Source organism: Mus musculus, chromosome Y, assembly GCF_000001635.26.
Source record: "Mus musculus strain C57BL/6J chromosome Y, GRCm38.p6 C57BL/6J".
NCBI classification, from domain to species: domain Eukaryota; kingdom Metazoa; phylum Chordata; class Mammalia; order Rodentia; family Muridae; genus Mus; species Mus musculus.
Genome location: NC_000087.7, coordinates 90,741,193 through 90,765,555, shown reverse-complemented (window position 1 = coordinate 90,765,555; position 24,363 = coordinate 90,741,193). Strand labels below are relative to the sequence as shown.

At 47.7% G+C, this 24,363-nt stretch overlaps 1 protein-coding gene, 1 long non-coding RNA gene and 1 pseudogene across 2 annotated transcripts; 1 reads left to right on the top strand and 2 right to left on the bottom strand.

The window, feature by feature from the left end:
* Positions 484-12,510, bottom strand: Mid1-ps1 (midline 1, pseudogene 1; annotated as a pseudogene).
* On the top strand, positions 10,506-14,416 carry G530011O06Rik (RIKEN cDNA G530011O06 gene). Its single transcript, NR_137283.1, has 2 exons — positions 10,506-11,135; positions 12,633-14,416. It is a non-coding gene; the product is annotated as an RIKEN cDNA G530011O06 gene (long non-coding RNA).
* A 6,056-nt stretch (positions 14,417-20,472) lies between these two features.
* On the bottom strand, positions 20,473-22,827 carry Gm52481 (predicted gene, 52481). The gene is made up of 2 exons (XM_030251621.1): positions 22,752-22,827; positions 20,473-22,428 (listed from the first exon to the last, which is right to left on the bottom strand). Exon 2 carries the CDS (start codon positions 22,318-22,320, stop codon positions 21,205-21,207), a length of 1,116 nt encoding a protein of 371 aa, XP_030107481.1. The 5' UTR covers positions 22,321-22,428; positions 22,752-22,827; the 3' UTR covers positions 20,473-21,204.
* Between the last annotated feature and the right edge of the window lie 1,536 nt (positions 22,828-24,363).

Here is a 24,363-nt window from a genome sequence, read left to right as displayed (position 1 = left end):
TCACCGAGGCTCCCTGGCTCCGCCCACCCGGAATCCCCCAGGCAGCCGGGCCAACTGCCACCCTGTGGGAGTGGGGGAGAGGTCAGGGGATGACGCTGAGTGACTGTGGGAGGCAGCGCATGACTGTGAGTGATTTTCTGAGGCAGGGAGATGACTGTGTCTGAGTCTCTGAGGCAGGGGGATGATGCTGATTGAATGTGTGAGGCAGGGGCCTGAAAATGAGGCAGGGGATTAAGCTGAGTGAATGTAGGATGCAGGGGTTTAAGTGTGAGTGCGTTTCTGAGGCAGGGGGATGACTGTGAGTGACTGTGGGAGGCAGCGCATGACTGTGATTGATTTTCTGAGGCAGGGAGATGACTGTGTCTGAGTCTCTGAGGCAGGGGGATGATGCTGATTGAATGTGTGAGGCAGGGGCCTGAAAATGAGGCAGGGGATGAAGCTGAGTGAATGTCGGAATGACAGCATAAGAAAAATATAAAAATATTTCCACGTCGCTGCTTCTCCTTTATTCTCCCCCCCCACCCCCCCCCCCCGCGCACACCACCGACATCGGACCCGGATGACAAAACGAATCCCCACCCTCCCGACCCCGACCCCTAACCCCAGCCCAACGATGTGATAAAAACAGAAACGATGGCTGACATGGGATGTTTGGCCCGGGGTTCACCCACACGCAAACAGCAGGCGAGTGACATAAAAAAATAATCATGTTGGGGAAAAACCCATGTGTTTGTTTTCCCTTGTGGTGGTGACATCCAACCTGGGCGGGTGACCCCCAAGCACCGGCCCGACCCAGGGGGGTCAGGCCACAGAAGAACAAGTGCAACGTGTGAAAAAACTGTGCCTACGGTTCACACATACGCAAACAGCGACGAGCAGTCAATGACAGTCTAAGAAAACTATAAAAAAGAATTTCCGTGTCGCCGGTCACGACCGCCGCATTCTCCTCTGTCACCACCGGGTGGCGACAGAGAGCACGCCGGGAAAAACCTCCGCTCCGGGAGTCCTCCCAGGGGTCGGAGTCTGCGAGGGGAAAGCGACGAGGAGGGGACAGACGCCCGAGATCGACTCCAGATGAGGCCAGATGTCTTCCGGGGTGGCAGAATCGAGAACGTGACGAGAAGCGCTGTTTTCCAAACGTTTCTCTTGCTGGCGTCGTCGTCGTCGAGACGTTCTCACAAATTTTCAGAGGAAAATGAAACATTTTCCACCGAGGTGTCCGTGTTTAAGATGTGAAGTCGTTTTAAGTCGCTATCAAAATATTCATCTGGGTATCAATGATACAGTCACAGCTGAAATGTCTCCACTCACATCGGAGTGAGGAAGCCCGCGGGCTTCCTTATTAGGCTCAAGACGGCTTCTGCTTTAGCCGTCTATCCGGTTCTTCTAAGCGGTCGTGCCCAGCCTGGCCTCAGTATGGAATAGAATTTTCTGAAGCAGGGGGATGACCCTGAGTGACCGTGTGAGACAGGGGGATGACTGTGAGTGATTTTCTGAGGCAGGGGGATGACCCTGAGTGACCGTGTGAGGCAGGGGGATGACTGTGAGTGATTTTCTGAGGCAGGGGGATGACTGTGAGTGATTTTCTGAGGCGGGGGGATGACTGTGAATGATTTTCTGAGGCAGGGGGATGACCCTGAGTGACCGTGTGAGGCAGGGGGATGACCCTGAGTGACCGTGTGAGACAGGGGGATGACTGTGAGTGATTTTCTGAGGCAGGGGGTGACTGTGAGTGATTTTATGATGCTGGGGGATGAGTATGAGTGATTTTCTGAGGCAGTGGGATGACTGTGAGTGATTTTCTGAGGCAGAAGGATGACTGTGAGTGATTTTCTGAAGCGGGGGTGATCACTGTGAATGATTTTCTGAGGCAGGGGGATGATTGTGAGTGATTTTCTGAGGCAGGGGGATGACCCTGAGTGACCGTGTGAGGCAGGGGGATGACTGTGAGTGATTTTCTGGACAGATTGGGGAAGATGTCACGACGCTCTGGAAGCCTGAGTTTCTCGACCCCATAAACAGCGGCCTCCACCTGTGTCCCTCCCCGGGGCCGCTGTGGGGCCGGGTCCCTCAAGGTCGCTGCTCCGTACAGTCCAGATGGTCCGGGATGGGCAGACCCGTGACGATGGTCAGACACTTGTTCCACACGGTGAAGGTGGGGCACACGGGCTGCGCGAGCGCCGCGTGGAAGGTGTGGAGGTGGACGGAGCTCAGAGCGTCGTAGAAGGCGATGGAGCCGTTGTCGTAGTCCAGCAGGACGCCGACGCGCCTGAGGTGAGGGGCCGGCGCGATGGGGGTCTCCTTGCCGTCGTGTCGCACCGCCCAGTGGTTGTGGCAGCGGCAGAGGGCCCAGGACGCCGCGTTCTTCCCGATCCACTCGTGTTTCGGCGCCGATCTGTACGCCAGGCCGATGGCGTACCTGCCGAGAAAAAAAAGAAAATCACATCGCCTGTCGGTGAGATTTGCTCGTGGTCCACAGGTGTTTTCTTTTTAAAGTGATCCTTTATTGGCGATCACACTCCCTTTAAGTCTTTACGTCTAAATATGTCTGTCTGTCCTTCCTAAACACATTAGAGGTGGACGGCGGCCGGTGTGTCGACCGACCTTCTGGTCTGCAGCTTAAGTGTCACCAGAGAATCTCGATTTTCCATTCCTTCACTGCCCCGTTTCTCTCCTGTGCATGCCCGTGCAGACGGGTGGACAGACAGACAGACAGAGGGACGGACAGATAGACAAAAGATGGACAGACAGATGGACAGAAGAGCAGACAGACTGATGGACAGAAACAGACAGAGAGAAGGGCAGACAGGTAGACGGATGGGCAGACAGACAGACAGAGGGACGGACAGATAGACAAAAGATGGACAGACAGATGGACAGAAGAGCAGACAGACTGATGGCCAGAAACAGACAGAGAGAAGGGCAGACAGGTAGACGGATGGACAGACAGACAGACAGAGGGACGGACAGATAGACAAAAGATGGACAGACAGATGGACAGAAGAGCAGACAGACCGATGGACAGAAACAGACAGAGAGAAGGGCAGACAGGTAGACGGATGGACAGACAGACAGACAGAGGGACGGACAGATAGACAAAAGATGGACAGACAGATGGACAGAAGAGCAGACAGACTGATGGACAGAAACAGACAGAGAGAAGGGCAGACAGGTAGACGGATGGACAGACAGAGGACAGGTGGACAGATGGACAGAAGACAGATGGACACACAGGGACAGACAGGTGGATCCAGACGGAGACGGCCTACCATGTGCTTCCGCTGGTGACCACTTCCCAGTAGTGACGGCCGCTGTCGATGAACACGTTGCCAGCCACTCCGTAGCTCCCCTGACCAGCGAAGCGCTCCGGCGCGTGACTCTTCTTAGAGGACGACTCGTCGCGCTCGACAGTCAGGTTGTCGTGGGACACCTTCAGCTTGCGATGAGCCGATTTGGGATCCAGTCTAAACGGCTGACCTGAAGGCGAGTTCACCAGAGAGAGAGACACCAAGAGCACGGTTGACTGGAAAGATGACAGGTAGCGTGACCTCATTTACATTTAAGAGTCTGAAACAAGGGCTCAAGGGAGAGAGCTGCCTAAATGCCAACAGCAACGCCTAGGTTTTCTATATTTGGATTTATTAATACACATAATAAGCAGAGTTGACATATTCTGGGTTCACACATATGCAAAGAGTGGTGAGCCATCAACGATAATAAAAGAAAAACGAACGTGCACGTAGATGCTTTGAAAAAGAATCAACGCTCACGGAAACCAAAAACAAGTGTCCTTTGAAAAAAAGAAAATCGGACGGTCACGACCACCGCATTCTCCTCTGTCACCACCGGGTGGCGACAGAGAGCACGCAGGGAAAAAACTTCCTCCAAGGGGTCGGATCTGCCTGCTTCATCCCGGCCAGGGTGAGGGGAAGCCGGCCAGGCTGGCGGATCCGACCCGGCGAGGCGGTCGCGTTTTCCATCGGTCGGTCCCCGGGAGGTTGTACTCTGTGAGATACAGGAAGTGCCTCCATTTTGGACAGGAAGTCGGGCCCAGGCGCTCATGGGAGCTGTAGTGCGTCTAGGCTAGGGCCCAGCGCCGATCTCCGGGGCCACCCGGTGGCGAGAAACGCGCAAGTGCACCCCCGGTTCTCTGCCTCGCGGGGACGGATCTGGGACCCGAAGGCCCCAATTGAGAACCTCGATGCGGCTGCTGGGAACCTCAGTGTTTCACATCGGTCCTTGATTCACTTGTGTGAGGCTGTCAGTGAGGCCCAGGACGGAAAACGTAAAAGAAAGGTGGGGAGCAGCCTCAGCCCCAAAGGCAAGCAGCCGTGAGATGGCAGCTCAGCCGAGTTCACAGCACTCACTGTTGGTCTTCAGCTTTCCGGGCTCACTGCTACTGAAGCAGGGGGATGACCCTGAGTGACCGTGTGAGGCAGGGGGATGACTATGAGTGATTTTCTGAGGCAGGGGGATGACCCTGAGTGACCATGTGAGGCAGGGGGATGACTGTGAGTGATTTTCTGAGGCAGGGGGATGACCCTGAGTGACCATGTGAGACATGGGGATGACTGTGAGTGATTTTCTGAAGCAGGGGGATGACCCTGAGTGACCATGTGAGACAGGGGGATGACTGTGAGTGATTTTCTGAAGCAGGGGGATGACCCTGAGTGACCATGTGAGACAGGGGGATGAGTGTAAGTGATTTTCTGAGGCAGGGGGATGACTGTGAGTGATTTTCTGAGGCAGGGGGATGACCCTGAGTGACCATGTGAGACAGGGGGATGACTGTGAGTGATTTTCTGAGGCAGGGGGATGACCCTGAGTGACCATGTGAGACAGGGGGATGACTGTGAGTGATTTTCTGAGGCAGGGGGATGACTGTGAGTGATTTTCTGAGGCAGTGTAAGCTGGCAGCTCAGCCGAGTCCACAGCACTCACTGTTGGTCTTCAGCTTTCCGGGCTCACTGCTACGGCTGCCCGCCTGGTTGATGGCCTTCACCGTGAAGATATACTTGGTGCCACTTTGCAGGCCGTGCACGGTGTAGTGGTTCTGCTTGATGTTGGGCACGATCATCCAGCTGTCCGCCGAGTTACACAGACCTGCGGAGCCGAGGAGACAGGTGCCGTCACAGGCCACGTCTGCAGAATGGCAGATTATTTGGACATTGAACATTGGAAAACGGAGAGCTTTCTGGCTCTTTATGTGGCTTGATCAATAAAACACTGCTCAGCGTGCTACCTCTATGGAGAGTTCACTTCGTACCATATACGTTCTCTTTGCGCGTTCCGCTTTTCTGCCACACTTTTCTCTATTCCGTACAAACAATCCTAATTAATATCTACAATTTTAACCTCTGATAATACATTTTACGTAAGAGTGGTTGAGTTTGGATATCTATGTTATGAGGTGATCAATGGATTCACAGTGTGTATGTGGTTACCGGCTTCTTTTTTAAAACTACATCCGGGCTGGTGAGATGGCTCAGTGGGTAAGAGCACCCGACTGCTCTTCCGAAGGTCCAGAGTTCAAATCCCAGCAACCACATGGTGGCTCACAACCATCCGTAACAAGATCTGACTCCCTCTTCTGGAGTGTCTGAAGACAGCTACAGTGTACTTACATATAATAAATAAATAAATCTTTAAAAAAAAAAACTACATCCATGTGGTTTTCCGGAGGTTGTTAATTTCATGGGTATTTAGTCAGCTGTTCTCATGACTGCGATACAAGTGAGCATTATCCATTCCTTGAACAGGAAAGAGAAGCCGATAAATATTGTCATCATGTTCAGTCCTCATCATCTCCTTTCTGTGTTGAGATCCCTTCACCCAGCTCATCTGAAAACAGTCGTCGAACGCGGAAGGGAATCAGCCGAGAGATACTCACTGACAACATTGGCTTGTCCGGTGAATATGGTGTACTGGAGCTCGTAGGAGACCACGCTGAACTCGTCCTCTGAGGTCCAGTGGACGGTGATGGTGTCATAGGAAGCGGTGCAGAGCTCTTCTCTAATCGTGGGAGCGTTGGGAGCTGTGGACATCACACGCATGTCAGCGGAGCAGCAGATACCATTAGGACGACAATTTGGAGGTATTCGACTGTTGAAGCAGGTCTTCCTCCTAAACAGGTCTAGCACATTTACTAACAGGAGGTTTTGGTTCCAGAGCGCTCAGCCGTCTACTTAAAGAATGTTTCAGGGTTTATCTGTTGTTGATTTTTCTAAGCGGTGTGACTAAAGCCAGCCAGCCGGCCGCTAAGACGTCACCTCGATTTATCATGAGAATATATTTATGAGAGTAAGAGAACAATAGCTTCTTGTGTATGAAGAAAGATAGATCAGAGAAAAAGTAACCATGGCAGACTTTCATAATGTCATTCTCATTTGGTAGGGGGTGGGGGGTGGAAATCTTACTAATCAAGGACTATAGGATCGACATTTTAGGTATTGTAGGACAGACTTCTGCTCTCGCACCTACTTAACCCTGCCATTAGAGCGGATGTAGATGATTTGTACGTAAAGAGTACGACCAGACTCTCATAAAATCTTATTTACAAAACAGCCACAGGGCCTGATTTGGCTTGAAACCCACTATGCCAATCTCTCGTCCACACGCCACCAGCTATTTTAAAAAATATCACGGTGATCTGCTAAGAAATCAACAAGTCATTTAAATTCTTCCTTTATCTTTATTTTCTTGTCCCTGTTTCTACTTGGTCTGTGTTATTTAGGTTAGAATACAGCGCGGACATTCATCTTTATAGGACTATCAGATAGCATTTCAGAGACTGAAGCACGTGTATGGGTTTTAGAAGATAATCGACTCAATGGTAAAGTGAATAGACACTGTACTAGAGAGAACATAGAAGAGAGTAAGACGATACCTGTTAGGTAATCCAGACACTCTAGCAGTTTCTTCTCCCGGGAAAAATCCAAGGCAAAAGTGTCAAACGTGTCATTGAGGTTGATTTCGGGAATTAGGACCTGGGAGGATGCAGTTGCCATGGAGACTCTGTCATTTAAACAAGACACTGTTTTAAGAAATGTCAAGGTGGCTTTTATCACCACTGTGAAGGAGTGAGAACAAAACCAAAGGAAAAGAAATATCAGGGTTTTAAAAAGCACCCCCTCTGAAAAGGCGTCACGTGCGAACGCAAACAACCTCACAGAGAAAGCAGAGGAATTGGGAGAGGTAACCCGGTGCCACCCCCCCCCCTTCTTTAAAATATCCGAAAAAGTCCCCACGGAAGCAGAAGAATCTTCATATTTCGTGCTGCTGTGTATTTGACAGCCCGGCCCGGTCACATCGAACCCCGGCCAGAAGCGCACAGCTTCAGGCATCTCTTCACACATCTGTCTGGGAAACTGTCTGTTCCTTTCAGACTCGCCCCTGCCCCACTTCCAAGGGGAGTCTCCAGAATTTCAAACTGCATCAAAGGCAGAGTGAAGATTAAAAAAGAATGTCTCCAGATCTTGGATTAGTTTAATCAATTACTAGCCCCTCTCTAAAATAAACATGAAAAGGGGGGGAGGGGTTGTCTGGCTCTTTCTCGTTCTCCCGCTATTCGCCTTTTTTCCCCTACCGTCTTCCCAACAGATGCCACGGGAAATATTCCTGAGCTTTCTCAGAAATTCCCCAGTCGGCACACAATCTCGTCCCTACGCTCAGATTTTCTGGTGAGTGCTCCCTTGTATAAAGCGTAAAGCAAGGTATGTGTGTCTGTCTCCTGTGTGCTCTTGAGTTCATTTGGAAAGTGACTGACAGCAGAACAATCTAGCGGGTGCTAAAATGCAAGTAATTATGTTTACACAAAGAAAACCATGTCTTGAATAATGCTACTACTGAGCATAGAGAATGATCTAGACTTATTTTGATGTGTTTTATGGTTTTGTTGAGTTCAAGCTGAAGGCTGTCACGGAAAGGGTTTTATCATGTCGAAGGAAAGCGTTCTTAGCTGGAGCAAACCAGCCGAAGCTTCCATTCTCTCTGGCACTCGACCTCTAACAGAAAACAAGTCAGTCGGAGAGCAAGGCCGACCGGTCAGTCCCACGCAGATATGAGCCACCATCAGCCTGACAGCTTCCCAGCTGTCCCTGCACCCACCTCTCAGTGATATTCTTTGCTGTCTGTAGAAAACGGGCGTGGTCATTTTCCTTCAGCGAGTGCTCCGCTTGCGAGATGAGCGATGCAGACCTCTCAAGGCACTGTTTACAGTTTGCAATCTGCTGAGCTAACTTGCGGAGCCTGATCACCTGGAACGAGAGAAGCACGGCGGGCGAGGTCACACGTTAAGGATCGATCGCTTGGGAGGTGGCTCAGGGCTGAACCCTTCAGAGGCGTGAGGTCTGTTCTGTCTAAGCAGAGAGAGGTTGAAATCCGGAAGGCAAATTTTTGGAACTTGAACTTTCAGTCTTTGGAGAAGCCTTAGTCACCTGTTTGATGAGGAGACACTAATTCGTGTCAGTGTGACACTAACTCACACTAGCATCGCTCATTACTTCTCTGTTGAAGGGGGGAAAGGTGTCCGCTGGCAAGTGACAAACGGTCACCGAATCTCTTCCTTCTGCCATCCTACCTAATGACTTCAGGACCTTAGAGAACCCTGGAACTCTCTCCATCTCAGGTTTTCAATATGCCTTTAAGAAAATAAAACATGTCTGTAGGTGTGAATTCGAGGCTTAAGTTAAAAACAGTGAAAAAAAACCCTACAAAGTTCTTTGTAATCCACGTAATAAAGTTGTGACATGAAAGCATTAGGTATTCCTATTTTCCATACTGCCTAAAACCTGTGTATGAAATTAACAGAGAGGGAGCATTTTCCCATTGATTGATATTTTTCTTATTGGACTGATGAGAGAAAGCCAAAAAAAGCACAGCTGGGCCATTTCCTCTCACTGTAAACGTCATTTCCAGTCACTTTGTGCAGCATGGTAAAAACACATCGTTCATTGTAAAGGTAGGTCTTGTCCCTATCAGGAGAAGTGTGTACCCGAGTCGAACAAAATAACACCATTTCACACCAGATAGAACAGAGCCTCTGGCAACATTATCTAGAGAGTCGAGGCAGCCCTCTAGCCTAACTCAGGGTGTTAGAACACATCTATTAGGAACTGTCAGAGGAAGGGAGAATTCCAGAAGGATAAGTTAATAGTCTCAACCATAAACCAGATGAGTGGAATATTTAATTATATAACATAAAGAAGATTTAAATGGTACGGCCAAGTTGAAGGCAGATGATAAAATTCTCACCAAACGAGATGAGGTCAGACTACTCTTCTGGCTTCATTTCATGTCACTCTCTTAGCCTTTGAATAGGCACAGCAGAGACCACACGTCTCAAAAATGACGGCTCTTCAATGTCATATTTTTCAGGTTTTTCCTCTGAGGCTATGTGGAGATTAACGGTGATGTTTAAGGACAAGAAGAATAACCGAAACAGGAGATATTGATGTAAAAGAAATTGAGAGCATACTGTGAAACTGCCACGATCTTCTCGAGTGGACTTCCATGTAGAGCGTACTTTTCATTACAGGTCAGTTGACAGTTGCCTCGGAGATTCACAAACACTGTGTGCGATAGAATCAGCTGGGGATCTTTCCCAGGAAAACTCTAGATGTCTGGGCACATCCTCTGGCATTCTAGTTAAGGAGCTGCCATTGGCAGAGCCACAGTAATTTGCATTTGAACGAGCAACGCATGTTTTTAAGTCTCCGGGTGATGAATGACTAGTATGGTCGGGACCAGCATTTCAAATATCAATCTCGCTTTAATCTTTGAGTCCATGGACATCTGTCATGCTTGAATGTCACTCAGACCCTTTTGTCCCTTCTTACCTCGATGGAACTCCCCAGGCAGAGGCCAAAACTCAGTCCCCACGGAAGCAGAAGAATATTCATATTTCGTGTTGCTGTGTATTTAACAGCCTGGCCCGGTCACATCGAACCCCAGCAAGAAGCGCATCAATGATAATAAAAGATAATAAAAAAGAAAAACGAACGTGCACGCAGATGCTTTCCAAAAGAATCAACGCTCACGGAAACCAAAAACAAGTGTCCTTTGAAAAAAAGGAAAATCGAACGGTCACGACCACCGCATTCTCCTCTGTCACCACCGGGTGGCGACAGAGAGCACGCCGGGAAAAAAAAACTTCCTCCGAGGGGTCGGATTGCCCAATTTCTTCTGTAGCTGTTTTCTGTCACATAATTGTCTACGAGTTTACCTCCAAAACTTATTGATTGCATTCCCGTCTGTGTGTTTCTTCTTTGAGTCCTTTTTTGTCTGTGATTTCTTTATCTCTAAACTGTTTCTTTTCAGGTCTGCGTCCTCTTCTGCAAAACGAATCTTACCGGAAATTAGATAATGCTGCTGATTTTGCTGGCTGTGCTTTTAGAAACTCAAGATTTCTTGGCTTGCTTCGGAAATGAGCTCAGCACCTCAGTTTTAAAGAAAAGAATCTGAAAATAGCTTCTTGTTCTCCTTGGTGTGCTCTAATGGTTTTACTTTTCTGCTTTCCCCTAACCAGGCTCCTGGGCTCAGCGCTCTGCAATCCAATCTCACTGTGGACTCCTGTCTCATCTCTGTGTCTCTGAGGCACCTGTCTGGTGTGATAATAGAATGAGTGGAGTACGGGTCCTCTTAACGACTGACTTGTTCCAGAACCTCAGAACTGAAGTCTGCCAAAAGCTATGATGCCAGGCAGACATCGGCAATACTCTCTTCCCGTCCCTCGTAATGAATAAGAAGCCTTCTGCAGTCTGTGGCGCTGAGGCACAGGCCTGGTTTCTGCCTTCCATCCGATCCAAAGCAATTCCAGATTCTTCCAGGATGTTTTTTAGGCACAGGCATCGGAACTGCAGGCATGCCCGTATCTCTTCAACCATGCCTGTGCTTCCAGCCACAGTTGTGGCATTGCACTTTCATGCCATTCCTGCTTCACCGAAATGCTGCTCTCATTTCACTCTTCACCGTTGGAGTCCATGTCTATTAATGGTGTATGTCTGCAGCGGAGTGAGTGCTACAAAAGATGGACTCTACCTATAATCATGGCCCAAACTGGAATACCTTTTATTACTATCCTCTAGCTCCTGAAAGGAAACCCCAGGCCGTGAAATTCAAGCTGCAGCTGAGTAAGGGTAAGTAAGTACGGTTGCTGCAGAGGTATGAAAAAGTGCCACTGCAATCTGAAGATGGACTCTTAGCGAAGTCCACATCGGCACCTTGGGAATCTTTCAGTATGCTACCTTCCATACCAAAGGAACTTTGTAGATGTCTAGGTTAAGAATCTTAAGGGGTTGGGGTGGTCCAGGATCGTCTGGGTAATCTCTACATAATTCCTAAGGTCTTTATGACAGAGAGACAGGACGGTTCATGTCAGTGAAGTAGATAGCAGGATGAAGACAGAAGGCAGAGTGCTAATGACTTAGTTGTGAGCCAAGGACCATGGATGACCTCCAGAAACTTGACAAGACAAGCATAGCTTACTAACATTGCCTTTAACCTATGTAGCCTTTAGTACAGTGAGACTGCTCTCAGACATCAGAACAGTAAGATAATCAATAAGAAGGTTCTAAGCTACACAGTTTTGGTAATGTGTAATAGTACGATAGAAACCATCATAAGAAGAATACAGAACCAATTAAACAGGAGAACAGAGGCTTTTTAAAAAAATTTTTTGAGCTACATTGCATAGATTAACAAATATACCAAATGTAAATTTCTTACACTTCCAGATTACTAGACCGTTAAATTCGAGAATTTATCACCACAAAAATAAGTGTTTGAGGTGATGAATATGTTACTTAGCTTGATTTAATTATTATACATTCTATTCATGAACCACAGAATCATGTCGTATCCACCAACATGTACACGTGTAACTTGTCAATTTAACATTAAAACGATAAATTTTCTAAAGAAATTTATGTGGGCATGTAGAGTATTGATCCTGGCATGCAACCACTTGACAATAGCAGATTATCTTCTTGGAACATAATAGCAACTAACCATGGCAGAAAAACAGGCATCTGAGAAACTAGGAGACGAAAGGAATGAGAGATGAGTCCACATGATGAAAGAAGATGCACTATGCGGAAGTATATTCTCAGTAGATTCTAGGTGGACACTTACTGCCAGAGGCATTGAGCAAACATGGTGCCATGCTATTGGGAATTTTAAGAAATATGAATAATTCTCTTTCGGTTCTTCACTACTCTTTGTCGAGTATTTTACTACAGCAACACAAAATGGACCAAGGCAGGTAGTTAAGAAGGGATTATGACGAATGCAGAGAGTACGATTTGTTTTTAACTTTCAAAGCTGTAGATGTTGGAGAGAAAGTATATATTCTTCAGGTGAGAAATACAGAACCTTTTTATCAAGGAAACCATACCTTGCCTTCTTTAATCTTTGTTCCAATAATTTGTCTTCGTTGCTGAATGATTTCAATGAGAAGATCACATTCTTCTGTCAGTTTGGCTTCTTGACGGGATGCATTGACCTACAGGATGAATAAAATGGCATTCATCGGAATTTGATCTTAGCCATTCTGAGTGGCTGTGAGGTGGAATCTCAGGGTTGTTTTGATTTGCATTTCCCTGATGATTAAGGATGCTGAACCTTTTTTTTTTCAGGTGCTTCTCAGCCATTCGGTATTCCTCAGGTGATAGCCCAAAAAACTTAGAATACCCAAGATACAAGATACAATTTGCAAAACACATGAAACTCAAGAAGAACGAAGACCAAAGTGTGGACACTTTGCCCCTTCTCAGAACTGGGAACAAAACACCCATGGAAGGAGTTACAGAGACAAAGTTTGGAGCTGAGACGAAAGGTGGACCATCTAGAGACTGCCTTATCCAGGGATCCACCCCATAATCAGCTTCCAAACGCTGACACCATTGCACACACCAGCAAGATTTTATCGAAAGGACCCAGATATAGCTGACGAAATCCAGGCCCATCCATGTTCCTGAAAATGTGAAGACTCCATTCTTTTTATGGCAGAATACAATTCCCATATGTGTATATACCATATTCTTAAAATCCACTCTTCTGTCAAGGGAACTTTAGGTTGATTCTATATCTTAGCTATTGTAAATAGTATAGCAATAAATATGGCTGAGCAAGTATCTCTATGTTAGGATATGGAGTCCTTTGGGTACATGACCAGGATTTGTATAACTAGTTGTGTGTGTGTGTGTGTGTGTGTGTGTGTGTGTGTGTGTGTGTGTGTGTGTGTATTTGTATAACTAGTTGTGTGTGTGTGTGTGTGTGTGTACCCTTCAAACTGAGCTTCATTGTGAATACACTACTTTGCATTGCCACCAGCAGTGTATAAAGGTTCCTTTCACTTCTGTATTCACACCAGCATCTGTTGTTGTATCTAATAGGACTTTAGAAACATTCTTTTTTTTTTTTTTTTCCTCATTGGACCATGTCTGGCTGAAGTGAGTTAGCCACCTACAGGCTTTCAAAGCAGAACTTCCCGATTCATCCTGCCAAAAGGATATACTCATTCGAGAGATGGCTTCCTGTTGGTACACAGAAGGAACACTGAAGTAAGCCTGGGACAGGATAAAGCCAATGTGTCAGAGACAGGAAATCTTACTTCTGAGTATTCAGGGAGAAAGGAGCATTGCTCAATGCACTAGGAATTCTACAAAAATGGTTACCCCCCCCCTGAGATTACACAGCCTAGGAACCATGCTGGCCCTCAATCAGTGCAATTTTGAAACTGCACCGCTGCACCACTAAACAATTACACTTTCCTTTTAAGGCTGTTAACCTTTCTGTCTGGTAGTTTTAAACACAGTTATCTACACTGTATATTTGCCTAAAAGCAGTCTTTATGGCACCATCACAAGCTGGGTCATTCCATACTCATTTAAATTAAGGGAACCCAGAGAAAGGAGGCGACATTCACATATGATGTCCTGTAAGTGTGGTTATTTGGACTCCAGAGCACTTGTCTCTGTATATCTGTAACTTTGATTCTGCATCTGATTATAAAGTGGATAGTTTTATTTAAAAAGCATGGTCCGGCTCTCCCATTTAACTCGAAAAAGAGACACACTAAAGGAGTTAATTCCAAAGTGGATAAATTGATATTTTGGCCAGTAAGATGAGGGCATGAGGGGAAAGCTGCACTCACGTCAGCTCTGTGCCCCACTGTGCTCTGCCGACCAGGTGCAAAGAGAAATATGAGGATCTGAGGGTGCTTTGGTTTTTATTGCCAAAGGCAGCCGTGATGAACATTCCAGACCCTGGGGCAGAAGTTAGACAGAGCTGCCAGAAGGAACAATGAAAGGGATCCTAATAGTTTAGTTTGTACATAAAACCGAGCCAAGGAGAACTGAGTAAGCACAGACGGTATTACTGTAATACATCTGATATGTTTACATCGACGTTTTACTCTGCAACTCTCTCATAGTGTGGCAGTTCTTTTGCACCTGTGTTCTGGGAATTCTACAACTTGAACTGGAGAAAACAATTTCACTATAGTTTTGGCCATAGAAGGGTTTATGAATGCTGACAATGATCCAATTACGTTGTTAACCTTTTTGGGCTTTATGCATGAATGGGAGTTTGCTGGTATAGTTTAATACGACCCAGAGTCCAACTCCAAATAATACCGCACAGCAACCTGACAAGGTGTCAAATGGAGTGGGAATCTATCACTTCTCTTGAAGTAGCAATGAACTAAAAATCTCAATACAACTTTAGATACTACAGTTGCTCACTACAGGATCTAGCTCATCCAGATTATACACGTCCAAATGATGTAAACAGCACGCATGTGTGTGTGTGTGTATGCTTATGTGTATGTTTCTCTGTGTGCATTTGTGGTGTGTGTGTGTGTGTGTGTGTGTGTGTGTGTGTGTGTATTTGAATGCTGGCCTCTATCCAATGCTCTGGTCTGGATGATGCAATTGCCATTGTCTCCAAAAAAAAATAGAATGTTTTCCCATTTGGAAATGGCACAATTAATTGAAGCAGAAATGCTCATCTTTACTTGCAGTTTGGCATTATTTCAAAGTTTATAAATAATGATTTTTAGGCTTGATCAATGATTTAAAGTCTTCTGCACACCTATCCATTCATTTTAACAAAGAATTCTCTGCAGTGTTTTACATCATTCAAGATAATTTATCCCCATCAATCCTCTAGTAAAAAAACTATGATTAATTCATTCACAAAATATCTAGTGCTCCATATGCAAATGATGGGAGGTCACAGAAGGCCAGAAAAGGAAGAAACTTTCAAAACAGACCAAAAAGGGGGTGGGGGGACCAAAAAGAGAGCCACAGAGAATTGGAAAATCCAGTGAAGGTGGATTACAGGACAGAAAGATGGCTTGTCAGGTAAGGGAGCTTGCTTCTAGGCCTGAGGACTTGAATTCAGTCCTTGGAATATACACAGTGGAGGAGAGGGCCAATTGCCAAAATTGTTTTCTGATCTTCACATAAGGGATATAGTTAACATGTACATTCTCACACACATGTATAAACACACAGACACACACAGACACACACACGGTTAAATTTTTGAGGCGATTACAAACAATGAGGCTAGCACACTGACAATCTGCTGGATTTGACCTTGGGTAAGGATGATTAGTCAGATGGGCCTCTATCTTCCAGAAACCACAGTTGCAATTATTTACAAGTTTTTACTTGTTCCCCATTACTATCTCAATGTGGATTGATACTCAAATCACCAACAATTCCCCAATTGGTCTTTTATGTTATATTTGCTATAAAAACAAGAGTAATGGCTCTTGGTATTTTCTTAAGTAATAAAATCGGCTTTCTGATTTTTCTAAGAAAATTGGGAAGACAGTGTGATAATGAGAGCTGTATTCCATATTTGACTTACACAGAGTAAATTCTGAGACTAATTCTGTTTAAAATTTAAATAGAATATTTTTCCATTTATTGGTAGTCAGCAGCTCACTATGTTACCCAGGCTCTCCCTGAAGAATCCATCCTCTGCCAGAAAATCCCCAGTGCTGATTGTGTGTGTGTGTGTGTGTGTGTGTGTGTGTGTGTGATCACATCCATATCCTGACCACAAACCTCAATCACTTCTCATAAGCTTGTTTTATGCTCCAGATAACAGTAACTTCAAACTTGACCTGAGGGAGCTTTTACTGTAATACTCTCCTGGAGGAAACAAAGCAGAACAGATTAAAAACCTATTGTTTCTAAAACCCCAGACAGCAACTTAACACAAACAGTTTGTTGGGAGGCTCTCTGAAGTTGCTCTTTCAATGCCTCTCATTCCCAAGCCCCAAACTGCCTTGGACTTTACACTGTTTCTTTTCTAGTTTTAAAAAACCAGCACTTACACAATCACAAGGCCATTTCATTTGCTTGCCCTCTTTGGTTAAATAAGTTATTAAAACAATCAGGGAGCGGACCTTCAAGAGTTTCCATTTTTAAAAGAAAGCGGAAGTGAACCCCTGGGAGGAGGGGTGAACTTATGAGGATGTAACATTTCCTACTAAGGCCTGAGAAAGAATTCATTGATTGAATTTACAACAATGAGGAGTTACCTCTGTGCTGTGAGTTTTCTTAGCTCCCGCTAGCCTGGGAATGTTATTTTCCTCACGAATTCTCAGACTCGGAAGACATGGACAACTTCGGGAAGAGGAAAAGGAAGAACTAGAGTCTAGGAACCTATGATGTGAAGCAGGAAATTCTTTTCAACTGTACTGACTGAAAAGAATAGCTTGCTGGTGCCCAACATATTCCAGCACCTCTTTGGAAGTCCCTTAATAGTGTGGCATTTTCCCATGGATGGGTGATTATTTTGCAGGAAGATAAAATAAAAAAGGTAAAGGACAGGAAAGAACATGGCGCCAAATGAAGTAAAAAGAAATAAAAGAAAGAGATGACTGCTCCTGGGTATGGTAGAGGAGAAAGGTTTTTATAGATACGTGGGGGAGCATAGCCAGAGGCAAGAACCTTAGAGAGAGAGTCTGGAGTGGACATGAACACACTGCCATGTGTCATGTGAGGAGAAAGGTGAAGGAGGGCAAGAGAGAGGTGAGAGAGAAGAACCACGTTCAGGAGTCAGGAGGCTCAAAGTTACAAAGAGAAAGGATAACCAAAGTGGTTGGATTATTTAGGGAGGAGCGGCCTGTGCCAGAGAGTTCAGAGTAAGGGTTGAGGAATGCCACCCAGGTGGGTCCTATAACAGGGAGGGACTGGTGGATACAGGGAACTTGGGGGCCAGGTCTGTTGTGATATGTTAGATAGGTATCTCAGCCATTTGTCCCAGGTTTCAAACATAGCACAGATTATTTTTCAAATAGCTACAAATATCAATTTCTGAAATGAGTTAGGTTTTAAGTGCGAAGCCAACAAAATCTATGTGCTTCTTGAAATGTTGTTGTACCTTCAAGAACCAATTTCCAACTCAGGTACCAAATGAAACGCTTCTCAACCCTCATCTCTCCAGAGCTGCTCCTTAGCTATCTTTCCTTCATGCATGCCTTTCATTTTTCCAGAAGACACACACACACACACACACACACACACACTCTCTCTCTCTCTCTCTCTCTCTCTCTCTTTCTTTCTTTCTTCTTTTTTTTTTGGTTGTTTTTTTCGGAACAGGGTTTCTCTGTATAGCCCTGGATGTCCTTTGTAGATCAGGCTGGCCTCGAACTCAGAAATCCACCTGCCTCTGCCTCCCAAGTGCTGGGATTAAAGGCGTGCGCCCCCACCGCCCGGCATCCTTTTTCTTTAATGCTTCCTGCTCCCTTTTTTATATACCAGGGCATGATATCCTCTTTGGTTCAAATAGCTTTTATGACTCTGATGGCTCCTTCCTCAGTCAATTATCACAAAATAACTTGGAATTCCTTTTTAAAAAGTATTCTTTGAGAATATTAATAATTAGGATAAATGTAATAGTAGATACTGTTCCTGCCATTTTTCTACTCATAAATAATTACCTAGTACTTACTTAGAATACACTTACTTCCACTCCAAAGGATTTACAAAGCAGCAGGTAAATAGATACTCTTAAATTTTGTTAAGAATTACTTCTAATGGTATGTACGACTGTTTTTAAAATGGCCACAATTAATTGAGTAATTTTTTTTTTAATGAGTATCTTAACTAGAACAATATCTGATCCCTGGAAATAAATAATCTGGTGGTAAGTTTCTTGAATTTATTTCCCATCTGAAAATTACTATACATGATAGGATATAATTTTACATCACATTACAATGAATAATATTTTGTAAATTCCAGTCATACTAAAATTGCATTAGGAACATGGCATTAGTTCTGAAAACATTACCAGCCATAATGCAAACCAGACACTAATGCTTTGAGAAGTAACTTGCTGAAATGGGATGAAATAATCACGCGATACATAAACCATTTATAGGATTTACCTTAAAGCACAGGTGATTTGTTTTTACTGAAGAGAAATAATTCTTTCTTATTATTCCAAACATCAAGCGCCATCGCATCATAAAAATAAAATATGGCACATGAACATTCTATTTTTCATCCTTTTATTCATATTCGCTTTGCTATGAAATAACGAAAACATCATGCATCTTCACTATTATTTCCCATATTGTCTAATCAACAAGGTACAAACAAATGCAGTTTCAGTAGATGAGAAAGGTCAAGGTTCTGCAACTTGCAGTCGCCTTCACGTTGCATGCTGCGCCTGAGCAGCATAAAAGACAGAAGTATCATTTAGTGCCAAAAGGAAAGGGTCTGAGGCATGAACCCGAGAGCCAATCCTTTCAACTTCCATTCTCTAACTTTTCTTTCTCCATATACCATATTCATCAGCACTTAAGTGACCAACAGTTAAAACGGATGGTTTAGGCAAGGAAAAACACCTCTCTTGTTAGTCCTAAATACTGCAGAAATTTAGAGCTTGAAAAATTGGCCAACAGACTTACTTCTCAGTAACCAGTTTTAAATTTCCAATCATGAAGAGGGTAAAATCACAACCTTTATGAACACAAAATATTTTAAACCTTACACGGAATCTCCAATATTTACATAAAAGAGAAGCTTTTAAGCTGAGTGTATTTGAAAGCTTAGCTTTATTGTGCTGGGGAATGTACCATCATCAACACCATTGAATGACATAAAATAAGCTGATATCCCCAAATCCTTTTTTATTAGATATTTTCTTCATTTACATTTCAAATGCTATCCCGAAAGTCCCCTCTACCTTCCCCCACCCCCCCCCGCCCTGCTCCCCGACCCTCCCAAATACTGGAATTTTTAAAGACAGTACTTCTGAAATCTATAGGACAAGTTCAAGTCCTGGCTACTCATTAAATTCCATAAGCTTTCAGGCAAATCGTACCCCCTTTCCTCTCTGTGTGTCTTCATTTCTGTGGACTGGTTGAGATGTGTGCATGTGGAAGCCTAAGGACAACCTTGTTGTCATCTCTCAGACACCATCCCACCATCTACCTTTTTTTCTTTGGTGGTCAGGGTTTCTCATTGGCCTGGAACTTATCAAGTATGCTAGCCTAAACGGTCAGTGAGGGCCTACCTGCTCTCCTTGGCGCAGAGATTACAAGCATGAACCACCCTGACTTGTGATTTGTTTTAGAAACTTAGGTTCTAGGGATCAAACTTGGGTCCTCATGCTTGTAAGTCAAACCCTTTAATGCCTGGACAATTTCATTGGTCCCCACTTCTTTCTTCCTTTCTTACTTTCACTTGCACTTGTCACTCTGGTAAGTGGCATTCTTTCCTGTTTGTACCCTGACTCCTCGATGGTAATGTGATGGAGAAATACTGAGTTGACTTCTACTCAGGCTATTGTGTTACTTAAGTGTGGTTGCTCTCTGCTCCTATGTGAAGCTCTTTAGAATTAGAACCAGCCCATGCTCTTCCAGTGAGTGAAAGACTAGATCACATTGCTTAAAATCCTTGAACTTAGATGTGCACCTGAATAAAGGTAAGCATAGTTCTGTCTTTATGAAAGATCCATAAGTGATATCGATATAACGTCTTGTTTGGTTGTTGTCGTTCCAGAATTGGGGCAGAAGTGCAGATTGATTACTGAATATCTTTGCTATCTAAGGTTTGATATCTATAGTTATGCAAATACAACCAATTAGAGGATGGGCTGTAAAAACTGTACATGTGAACTACGGCCACAGTCAGGGAAAGGACTCGTGCTATTATTCCATCTTTGATTCTATCTATGACATATGGCTGAGCAAGTATCTCTATGTTAGGATATGGAGTCCTTTGGGTACATGACCAGGATTTGTCTAACTAGTTGTGTGTGTATGTGTGTGTGTGTGTGTGCGTCTATTTCTTTTTATTGGGGAATTGAGTCGATTGATATTAAGAGATATTAAGTTAAAGTAATTGTTGCTTCCAATTAGTATAAATATACAAAGATAAATCATAACAAAATATTAAGAATGACAAGAATAGAAAACGTCCTATTTTATTTTACTACACACACACACACACACACACACACACAAACACACACACACTTTCACATGTTTAATGTATATATAGGTTGACATATTCTGGGTTCACACATATGCAAAGAGTGGTGAGCCATCAACGAGAATAAAAGAAAAACGAACGTGCACGTAGATGCTTTCAAAAATAATCAACGCTCACGGAAACCAAAAACAAGTGTCCTTTGAAAAAAAGAAAATCGAAAGGTCACGACCACCGCATTCTCCTCTGTCACCACCGGGTGGCGACAGAGAGCACGCCGGGAAAAAAAAAAAAAAAACTTCCTCCAAGGGGTCGGATCTGCCTGCTTCATCCCGGCCAGGGTGAGGGGAAGCCGGCCAGGCTGGCGGATCCGACCCGGCGAGGCGGTCGCGTTTTCCATCGGTCGGTCCCCGGGAGGTTGTACTCTGTGAGATACAGGAAGTGCCTCCATTTTGGACAGGAAGTCGGGCCCAGGCGCTCATGGGAGCTGTAGTGCGTCTAGGCTAGGGCCCAGCGCCGATCTCCGGGGCCACCCGGTGGCGAAAAACACGCAAGTGCACCCCCGGTTCTCTGCCTCGTGGGGACGGATCTGGGACCCGAAGGCCAGCCCTGGTTCCAGACGAGCGGTGTGGCCGTGTCGGCGGCGTCCCCGGGCAGACGGGGGTTCAGGTCCGCGCCCGCCGCTCCAGGTTGTACCTGTAGAAGTTCAGGGACAGAGCCTCTCTCTGTCTCTCTCTCTCTGTGTCTAAGTCTCTCTCTCTGTCCCTCTGTCTGACTCTAAGTCTCTCTCCTCCTCCTCCTCCTCCTCCTCCTCCCTTCCACCCGGGGCTGCCTGGCGTCGGCGTCCGCCATCGAGGGACCCATCCCGGCTTCCACGAGTCCCGCAGCCCCCGGCTCTCCCTTCTCCTCCCTTCTCCTCCCTTCTCCTTCCTTCTCCTGCTTCCTTCTTCCATCCCGGCCTGCCTGGCCTCTGCCGTGGCCCGCGCAGCTCGGCTCTCTGCGTCTGTCTGTCCCCCTGTCCTGGTTCTCCCTTCTCCATCTTCCTTCTTCCATCCCGGCCTGACTGGCCTCTGCCGTGGCCCGCGCAGCTCAGGTCTCTGCGTCTGTCTGTCCGTCCCCCTGTCCTGGTTCTCCCTTCTCCTTCCTTCTCCCTTCTTCTCCCCGGGGACCAAGCCCGAGTCCGTGTCCCGCGCAGTCTGGGTCTCTCTGTCCCCCTATCCCCCTGTCCCCCTGTCCTGGTTCTCCCTGCTTCCTTCTGCTCCCCGGGGACCAAGCCCGAGTCTGCATCCGACCGAGACGCACCATCCCGGCTTCCGTGTGTCTCTCTGTCCCCGGGTCTCTGTCTGTCAACCTCCCTTCTCCTTCCTTCTTCCACCCAGGGACCAAGCCCGAGTCCGTGTCCCGTGTAGTTCGGGTCTCTCTGTCCCCCTGTCCCCCTGTCCTGGTTCTCCCTTCTTCTTCCATCCCGGCCTGCCTGGTCTCTGCCGTGGCCCGCGCAGCTCGGGTCTCTGCGTCTGTCTGTCCCCCTGTCCCGGTTCTCCCTGCTCCTGCTTCCTTCTTCTCCCCGGGGACCAAGCCCGAGTCTGCATCCGACCGAGACGCACCATCCCGGCTTCCGTGTGTCTCTCTGTCCCCGGGTCTCTTTGTCTCCATCCTTCCTCCACTTTCTTCCACCCAGGGACCAAGCCCGAGTCCGTGTCCCGCGCAGTCTGGGTCTCTCTGCCCCACTGTCCCCCTGTCCTGGTTCTCCCTTCTCCCTTCTTCCATCCCGGCCTGCCTGGCCTCTGCCATGGCCCGCGCAGCTCGGGTCTCTGCGTCTGTCTGTCCCCCTGTCCTGGTTCTTCCTTCTCCCTTCTTCCATCTTCCTTCTTCCATCCCGGCCTGCCTGGTCTCTGCCGTGGCCCGCGCAGCTCGGGTCTCTCTGTCCCCCTGTCCCCCTGTCCTGGTTCTCCCTGCTTCCTGCTTCCTTCTCCCCGGGGACCAAGCCCGAGTCTGCATCCGACCGAGACGCACCATCCCGGCTTCCGTGTGTCTCTCTGTCCCCGGGTCTCTGTCTGTCAATCTCCCTTCTCCTTCCTTCTTCCACCCAGGGACCAAGCCCGAGTCCGTGTCCCGCGCAGTCTGGGTGTCTCTGTCCCACTGTCCCCCTGTCCCGGTTCTCCCTTATCCTGCTTCCTTCTTCCATCCCGGCCTGCCTGGTCTCTGCCGTGGCCTGCGCAGCTCGGGTCTCTGCGTCTGTCTGTCCCCCTGTCCCGGTTCTCCCTTCTCCTTCCTTCTCATTCCTTCTCCTTCCTTCTCCCCGGGGACCAAGCCCGAGTCTGCATCCGACCGAGACGCACCATCCCGGCTTCCGTGCGTCTCTCTGTCCCCGGGTCTCTCTGTCTCCATCCTTCCTCCACTTTCTCCCACCCAGGGACCAAGCCCGAGTCCGTGTCCCGCGCAGTCTGGGTCTCTCTGTCCCCCTGTCCCCCTGTCCCCCTGTCCTGGTTCTCCCTGCTCCTGCTTCCTTCTTCTCCCCGGGGACCAAGCCCGAGTCTGCATCCGACCGAGACGCACCATCCCGGCTTCCGTGCGTCTTGCTGTCCCCGGGTCTCTGTCTGTCAACCTCCCTTCTCCTTCCTTCTTCCACCCGGGGACCAAGCCCGAGTCCGAGTCCCGTGTAGTTCGGGTCTGTCTGTCCCCCTGTCCCCCTGTCCTGGTTCTCCCTTCTCCTTCCTTCTCCCTGCTTCCTTCTTCTCCCCGGGGACCAAGCCCGAGTCTGCATCCGACCGAGACGCACCATCCCGGCTTCCGTGCGTCTCGCCGTCCCCGGGTCTCTGTCTGTCTCCATCCTTCCTCCACTTTCTTCCACCCGGGGACCAAGCCCGAGTCCGTGTCCCCCGCAGCTCAGGTCTCTGTCATCTCTCTGTCCCCCCCGTCTCCCTACCTTCTCTGTCTCGTGGGGTCGAATCTGGGACCCGAACCCCAGCCCGGGTTCCCGACGAGAGGTGTGGCTCTGTCATTGGGGTCCCCGGGCAGGCGGCGTCTCAGGTCTGCGTCCTCCGCTCCCGTTGTACCTGTAGAAGTGTAGGAGACGAGCCTCTCTCTGTCTCTCTGTCTCTGTGTCTCTCTGTCTAAGTCTCTCTCCTCCTCCCTTCCACCCGGGGCTGCCTGGCGTCGGCGTCCGCCATCGAGGGACCCATCCCGGCTTCCGCGAGTCCCGCAGCCCCCGGCTCTCCCTTCTCCTTCCTTCCTTCAGACCCGGCCTGCCTGGTGCTTGGCCACCACCTGTGCAGCCCCGGGTCTGTCTCTCTGTCTGTCCATCCTCGCTTCAGGCCGGGGCCCAGCCCGAGAGACATCGGCCCGGCCCGTGCATCCTCCCTGCCTCCCCCCCCCCCCCGCTGTCTCTGTCTCCCCCCCCTCTGTCCCATCTCCCTCCCTCCTCACCCGGCCTGCCTGGCGCTGCCCATGGCCTGTGCAGCCTGGGTCTGTGTGTCTGTCCTGGTCCTCGCTTTCTTCCTTCAGACCCGGCCTGCCTGGTGCTTGGCCAACACCTGTGCAGTTTGGGGTCTGTCCATCTGTCTCTGTCCCAGTCTCTGCCTGTCTGTCCCTGTCTGTCCCTCCTCCCTTCAGACAGACCCGGCCTGCCTGGTGCTTGGCCAACAGCTGTGCAGCTCAGGTCTGTCCATCTGTCTCTGTCCCAGTCTCTCTGCCTGTCTGTCCCGGTCTCTCCTTCTTAAATCTTAAAGGAAAAATCTTAAAGGAAAAAGAGTCCAGCCCGCTCCTCCCCTCGCCTGTGCTCCCGCTCTTCCCGACTCCCGAACCCCGAACCGACCGCCTGTCTGTCCCGGACTCAGTCAGCTCCGGACCGAGTCCGTCTCTCTGTCCTTCTGGCAGGACGCAGACACACACGCCTCACCCCACC